Source organism: Epargyreus clarus, unplaced genomic scaffold (genome assembly GCF_041222505.1).
Source record: "Epargyreus clarus isolate Ecla_fem2 unplaced genomic scaffold, WU_Ecla_fem_2.2 ptg000014l, whole genome shotgun sequence".
Lineage (NCBI taxonomy): Eukaryota > Metazoa > Arthropoda > Insecta > Lepidoptera > Hesperiidae > Epargyreus > Epargyreus clarus.
In genome coordinates, this window is record NW_027332222.1 from 5,616,268 (window position 1) to 5,624,262 (window position 7,995).

Here is a 7,995-nt window from a genome sequence, read left to right on the forward strand (position 1 = left end):
GTCAATAATATTGACTCAATATGGTCAATATAATTTAAACTATCTGTCAATGAATATTAAAAAAATATTTTCAAAGAATCGACATAGGTATAATTACTATCATTTTTGATAAAAGATGAAAATACCTATTTTCTAGTATCCAGAAGCCAGTCAGATGGAATTTATCGATCTTATATCAATTAACAAGTTAGACGGAGTGATACTTAAATATCCACGTCAGGAGAATGTGGATGGTACAGTGTGTATCACAGGACACCACTTGATTTTGAGTTCTAGAAAAGAAGGCGTACGCGAATTATGGGTAAATAATGTTTATTCAAACTTCTAGAATTTTTCATTACTATAAAGATATTTTTGCCCCACTGCTGGGCATGGGACTCTTGTTATAAAGAGATGGGCTGAGGGCTATAGTCCACAGATGCCCAAGTGTAGATAAGTAAACTTCTCGCACCTTTAAGAACTTTTTTCCTGGACTCCAGGTATGTTTGTTTTTTCACAAGTACATGCCTGGGATTCAAACACTGGACCTCTAGTACAACAGGTCAAATTTCAAACTACTAGGCAATCCCTCCCTTTTTAATTTCTGTAAATACTTGTAAATAAGTAAATTTACTTTTCATGGCAGTTTATATATGGTTAATTACATTGTTGATTAACATGCTATATACAAAATAAATTACAATAGAACAACAATACTGTGACTAATTTGTTCATAAATGTAATAACAACTTTAATAAAAGCAATACCTTAAATACCTATATTTGAATTTGTTAATGAGTTTATGAATACTTCATCTAGTAATTCTTGTATATATGATAAACATAGATTAAGGCTTATGTAATACTAAATTTTATAAACTACAAATTAACTATACAATGTTAAAAGATTTATAATAAAATTCCACTATATTAAATGCATCAAAATAAATCAGTAGTTTTTTTTCTATTGTAGACTTTAAAGTTATTTACAGCCTAGAATAAAATTTTATAAGCAAATAATCTTCTGTTAATTTGAAAAACATAGGCAATCTGTAATCAGTATGATAATTCATACTAATATTATTTAACTGTAGAAACCTTTTTTCAACCTACTTCACTAGAAGTAATACTCAATTTAATTGCTTTTTTTTATAGCTGCTACACAAAAACATAGATGCTATAGAGAAAAAAGAAAACAAAATAAGTGGCGGCATAACCCAGGGAGGGTCATTGTTCCTGAAATGCAAGGACTTGAGGATATTCCAACTGGACATAGGGAGCACTACAGAGCTACATCAGGTTGCGCAAACACTTGAGAACCTGTCAAGCTTGCAGGATCCAAGCCTCTTCTATCCATTTTTCTATAGACACATGCATCCTATTATGGAAAATGGGTATACATTGTACAGGTGAGTATTTTTATAATAGCCCAATTTTTTATATTCCACATGTAATTATTTTTAGAAGAGGCATAAGATTATGGTCAGACAGATGCTTTGCAATATTGCACTACAAATGTTATGTATAAAATTCTCGTGTCACAATGTTACATACCATACTCCTCCAAAACTGCTTTATCGATTTCCACCAAATTTAATTTGCATATTCAGTAGGTCTGAGAATCAGCAATTTTTTTTCTAAGTGATAAGGGTTGTTCACCCTTAACATTTTTCATTTAAATGACAACACAACGTTTGCCAGGTCTGCTAGTATAATATAAAATTATCATAAACTTTATTTAATATTACAAATTATTTAACTACAAACTCCATGTAGAACAAGTTTATTGATATGTCGATCACAGTTCAGTTGTCTCTCTTAAGGAATAAGATGGTATCCTCATATGCATGTCAGCTGATACCAACACTCTTCCACTGAAACACAGACCAGGTGATCACACTAGAAATAGCAGTGTAGTATGGCAGTGATACCTTTACTAGCTTCCCAACCTTGTTATCTAATTGTTAAACCTATACTTGAGTAATCACAAAGATTTTTTTTACACAATTATGCATCCTAAATTTCAGTATTGAAGGAGAATTCACCAAAGTGTTAGCATCGGAAGAATGGCGTGTTTCGCGCGTGAACCAGAATTATTCAGTTTGTGCCAGTTACGGCAAGGCAGTAGTGGTGCCTAAGAGCATAGATGATGAGACACTAGCAGCTGCTGCCACATTCAGGCAAGGTGGCAGGTTTCCGGTCTTGTCGTATAGGCATAATAATGGGGTGAGGGTATTTGTAATATTTCATATCAATATATATTATGTATTTTTTTTGTTAAATCAGTTAATAGGCATGGTGTCCACTTGTTGATAAGTGGCTACGGCTGCCTCTGTAATCAACCACAGATATGATTAGATTACTACCTGAGGTTGACCACAAATGCATCCCTGAAGACAAACTTGGAAACAATTTTGGATAAGTATAGACATACTAAGCACACAACAAGTATTAAGCAGAAATAGGTGTAGCAATGGAGCCTCCAACCACAAAGGATTCTACCACCCTCAAATATCATAAGTGCTCAAAGTCATATGTAGTCCGTAAAGTAATATGTAGATGGATCTGAGTGATGGATTATCGAAAAATAGTCTCATTCTCTGAAGCTAAAAGTACAATCTAAAAAACCCTTTTTATTTCAGTTCTCTTTTCCCCTCTCAAGTTTCTCTTAACCCTTTTTGTCTTGATTTCAGGCAGTATTACTCCGCGCGGGTCAACCACTATACGGACCAAAGCATCGGCGATGTCGACCTGACGAAGCGATACTGAACACTGTCGTCAACGCCGGCATGAAGGGTATCATATACGACCTGAGGAGTTCTAATGCTATATCACAGCAGCAGAATAAAGGTAAAGTTTATATACCTATTAGGCAAAGCTTATATATAGAGCCTGCTAGAACCAGAGTGGCCTAACTGCATTTTAATGATTGTTGACCTATCTGTATTTTTGTAATTTAAAAATACTGCATAGTCCGCGTAAAACTGCTTGTCCGCTCTGAATATAGATATGAATCGCGTCGCCATAGCAAATTGTATGATCGCACCTGCTCACAACAACTTCAGTATGGACTAGCAGTTTGGCGCTGACTATACATTCGTAATTATATTAAAGAAAACCTGTTGACAGGTGGTGGGACAGAGAGTGCTGCAAATTATTCACAGTGGAAAATATACAACAGATCTATGGACGATGTGGACAACCAACAACAGTTGTTAGAAAGTTTTTCTAAACTAATTGAAGGTACCGAACTTTTTCATTTCTCTATCCATATTAATTAGAGGTAGAAATATACTTTACTAGATGAATGTTATATCAGTTTAAATGTTCTTTCATATATCAGGTTCAGGTGAAAAATAAACAGTAATATTGAACTTCTAATAAACACTAATATTGATTATAAATTTAATAACTCTCGATAACTATAAAACTCTTTAATTATTGGATTTTTACTACAAAATTAATCACTATTATAATTGGAGTTTGGCTCTTACAACATACATTAACGTAATGATGTTTTTATAAATTGCAGCCTGTGTCGACCGCGATATATCGAGTGACAAGTGGATCTCGAGACTGGAGTCCTGCGGTTGGCCCGAATCCGTTCGGAACGCTCTCCACACTGCTTGCATCGTCGCTCAGCACATACATCAGGTGCGTTTAGATTAAAAAAGATGTCATTTTTACCACACCTTTACCTGTATGTATGTATGTATGTAACGGAATCTTTGAACTCGATTTTATCCACTTTGAACGGTCCGATTAATTTAAAATATTGAACACTTATCAAGAACCATACACGATTTTAGTAATTTTATCCTATTCCTCTCATCAGGATCGTCAAGATTAACTATTTCTTTCGATTTTAGCGTGTTTTTTTTTAAACTATAATTATTTAAGTAGTAATTTGCTCCTAATGTCGTAAACCTATCACAATAAACTGTGGTGCAATTCTGATGACATTACCGCCACACCAATTTCTGGCTAATAACAGGAATGTTAAGCGCTGTTGTGTGCTAGTTTGAAGGGTGTGGTAAGGGAGACATACTTTTATGAGGCATTTCAGCTCAGGCGTCAGGGGTAGCGGCGCTGTGGCCGACCTCAGATAGGAATCTAATCTAATCTGTCATTGTTATATCCATGGGCAGCAGATGCCACTTTTTATATCCCACAGTTCAAAGTAGGTAAAAATCTAGTTCAAATATCCTGTTACATACCTACATACATGCAGGTCATGCTAATAAAAGCGTAGTAAAAATTATAATTACCCTTTTGTTTACAGAAAGCCGAACCAGTTCTCATTCACGGAACCCGTGGTGAGGACGCGACGTTACTCGTGTGTTCCTTAGTACAAATAATTCTTAACCCTGACTGCCGGACTGTAAGAGGGTGAGCATATATGAATTTGTTACATGATTTATTTTACATATGTTGGTAATACATTTCTCAAGTAAGACCATGTTTAGTTAGATAGCATAGATGATGACCAGATGAAATAAAATATATTTTTATTATTTATTGGTTTGCTTAAGCTGTCTGACACGTATAATACATCTACATTTAGTGTTTGTGTGTATTTAGAAATAAGTGATACCGTATGACGTCATATTTCGATGTGTAATAAACACATTCTATGTTAGTATACTGCATGGGTTACTCTTATCATCGTGTTAGGAATAACTATTGTTTTGTAATGCCAGTATGAAATATAGCGTATTTTCTAATTGTTTGTGTCAGTTACCTTTTATTCAGTTTATGTGAACATTTGAACACTTTTTTAAGACATTATTATAAAATAAAATTACACTTACTTAATATTAATTTTATTTTTAAACTGTTTTCATAAAACTAAAAAAAATATCCTTCTGGTGTAGGTTGTTTTCATAAAAAATAAGTTCCGTATAGTACGTTATACGTAATGAAAGTAAAACAGTTACAGGATCACATGACAAAAACATTTATCCTTATCTCATCCACTTGGCGACGACCCGCATGGCGGAGCGGTCGCCATACTGGACTGACGCGCAAAGGGTCCCGGGTTCGATTCCCGGCCAGACAGATATCTAAATGATGAATTTAGATTTCTGTTCCTGGGTCTGCGTGTTTGTGTATTTGTCTATGTGTGTGTCCACGGTACCTCCGGCACAGGGAATGCTAGTTAAACTTATAGATTATAGCGTTATCGCCTACGAGTTACACTTCAAACACCTGTCGACAGTTTACAAGCGCTGATAGAACGCGAGTGGCTGCAAGCGGGCCACCCGTTCGGCAGCCGACTCCGCTGCGGACCGTTCGGTGCGCAGCCGCGCGCCGCGCCCGCCTTCCCGCTGCTGCTCGACTGCGTGCGGCAGTTCCTCGAGCAGTTCCCCTGCAGCTTCGAGTACCGCCAGGCCTACCTCGTCGCGCTGTACGAGCACGCGTACGCCAGCCAGTTCGGTGAGTGCACCCTGTGTGCGACCTTCCCGCTGCTAGGTAAGTTCGGTGAGTGATTGTTGTGGCGAGTTGGATGACTCGTCAAGAGATGGCGCCACAAGTATGTATTCTGAATCACGGCATTGATGTTTTTAAACGTCTAAAACCTGTCAAATTGTGGATCGGAAATTGAATTGCGAGTTTTATTTGTTCGGTATTATTGGTTTGTATCTAATATCGATAATTTTAAGAGATATTTTCCAACAAACTCAATTTGTTCTTGAGGTGTGATCAATAAAATTATTACTTGATTTATCTTAACGATATATCTACAATACCATACATTTTCCCGATAAGCTCTTAATATTTTTCTAAAATATTATTACAGGTACGTTTCTATGCGATAGCGACCAAGAACGCCAGACCCGCGGTGTGTACGACCAGACTACGAGCATATGGTCCTGGATAAACCAGCCGGATGAATTGGCTACGTACCTCAACCCGCTATATGAACCTACGCCCAATGTTATTTGGCCGTCCGTAGCGCCAATGAGCTATGTTATTTGGGAAGGTAATGTTAATGTTTTAGTAGTTTATAGTTAAGAAGATAATCATTACTGGTTTAATGGTGAAGGAAAATATTGCCAGACAATTACATGTCTGGTAGTTCATGTACAAGGATTCATAAACATATCAAAATTATATAGATATGAAATCGAAAAGCTTACCAATCTACATTTGACTACTATGTTGGTTTAAAGCCAAAACTTTTCTCAATTTAAGATTGCGGTCAGATAGACAGAAATGAGTTGATAAATAGTGTTGTAAAAATGCTTAAGTTGACTTGGGTGTAAGTTAACTTAAGCATTTTTGACTCAATGTTTAAGCAACTTATAAAGCCTTAAATCGGGGCTCGACTCGGGTTTTACGCTCTAGTTGTCAGGCATGCTCTCTCCAGAGTTTCGTGAAGCAATAATGGCGTGAAAATATATTATTATGAAACTGTCCCGTAATTCCTACTTTATCGTACAGTACCCCGACTTTGTCCGTAATTCCTATTGTATCGTACATTGCAGAGCTATACCTCCGTTGGTTGGTGGAGCAGCGCACGGAGTCGCGCGAGGAGCAGTACCGCGCCATCCGCGCGCGCGAGCAGCAGCTGCGCGCGCAGGCGCTGGCCGCGCGCCGCGAGCTGTGCGACCTCGCCGCGCAGTACTACGCACACGCACCCACTGAACAATAGTAGGAGCGGGAGATATACGGGCGACTGTGTTGAGGAGTCTTACCCAAATCGAACCCCAGGCGTGCTCCAACCGCGAGTATAACCGACAAAATACACGCGCGATAGTGTGTGGATGTGGTGTGGAGTGTCTCTGTGTTACCCCAGTTGACCCGAACGCGCCTGTAGTGTAATTCTCAATGTCACCTCGACTGACCTACATGTGTATTTGGTATGGTGTATCATCTCGTTACTCTGGTCGATCCGCACGCGCTTTCTGTGTGAATTTCGATATATGACCCGGACTGACTCATGCGTGTATTTGGTATGGTGTATCATCTCGTTACTCCAATTGATCCGATATGTGTTTAGTGTGGTGTATTAACATATTGAACTCAGTTGATGTACGCGTCTCTTCGATGTAATATATGACCACAATCCACCGGTCAAGACTCGCGTCTCTGTTGGTCTGTAGTTGTACATTGACATTATCATAAAGCAGTTAATAGGTAGAGCAGCGCACGGGGTCGCGCGAGCAGCAGCTGCGCGCGCAGGAGCTGGTCGCGAGCTGTGCAACCTCGCCGCGCAGTACTACGCACACGCACCCACCGACCAACAGTAGGAGCAGAATCGTACCGCCACCGACCGACCAATAATACGGCAAGCGGCAAGATATATGTGCGACTGTGCTGTGAAGTGTCACGCGTGCTCCAACCGCGAGTAGAACTGGCAAACACACGTGCAACCGTGTTATCTTGTGTCGTACCAATGTGTTACCCCGGTCGACCCACACGCGACAGCTGAACGCGTGTAGAAGCCGGCAAGATACGCGCGCGACTGTGTTATGGTGTTACCCCATTCGACCCGTACGCACCTATAGTGTCAATCTCAGTATATCACCATGACTGACCCCCGTGTGTATGTGTTATGGTGTATCATCGTTACCCCGGTTGACCCGGACGCGTGTTCAAAGCGTTATCTCATCATTCCGATTTACCACGTCTACTCAGGTGCGTGTTTAGTGTGGTGTAGTAACATATTAAGCTCGGTTGACCCACGAGTGTGTCTTATGTGATATACCAATACATCATACCGGTCAAGCGTCAAGCGTCTCAGTTAGTCTATTGTAGTATACCCCTTCGCTACTCCGGTCGTATAGTGACGTATCCCAGAGCTATATCTCCGTTGGCTGGTGGAGACGCGCACGGAGTCGCGCGTGCAGCAGCAGCGCCGCGAGTTGTGCGACCTCGTCGCGCAGTACTACGTACCCGCGGCTACCGAGAGAGAGTAGACCGGCAAGATATAGACGTGACTGTCTTGTGACGTCATTGTGTCACCCAGTCGACCCACACGCGACAGCCGGATGCGAGTAGGATCGGCAAATAC

General features: G+C 39.7%; 1 protein-coding gene across 1 annotated transcript; it reads left to right on the forward strand.

Annotated features, from left to right (window-relative positions):
- Window positions 1–40: 40 nt before the first annotated feature.
- LOC140747287 (myotubularin-related protein 9) lies at window positions 41–7,454 on the forward strand. Its single transcript, XM_073079614.1, has 10 exons — window positions 41–301; window positions 1,134–1,387; window positions 2,006–2,204; window positions 2,672–2,828; window positions 3,108–3,221; window positions 3,511–3,632; window positions 4,261–4,367; window positions 5,197–5,414; window positions 5,779–5,961; window positions 6,467–7,454. The coding sequence occupies exons 1-10, from the start codon at window positions 155–157 to the stop codon at window positions 6,631–6,633; spliced, it is 1,668 nt and encodes a 555-aa protein (XP_072935715.1). The 5' UTR covers window positions 41–154; the 3' UTR covers window positions 6,634–7,454.
- The last annotated feature ends 541 nt before the right edge of the window (window positions 7,455–7,995 follow it).

Excerpts from the sequence above, each read along its gene's own strand:
- LOC140747287 (XM_073079614.1), top strand. The coding sequence starts at position 155 with ATGGAATTTATCGATCTTATATCAATTAACAAGTTAGACGGAGTGATA. Across the intron at positions 302-1,133 it reads AAGGCGTACGCGAATTATGG|CTGCTACACAAAAACATAGA; the intron begins GTAAATAATGTT and ends TTTTTTTTATAG. Across the intron at positions 1,388-2,005 it reads AATGGGTATACATTGTACAG|TATTGAAGGAGAATTCACCA; the intron begins GTGAGTATTTTT and ends CCTAAATTTCAG.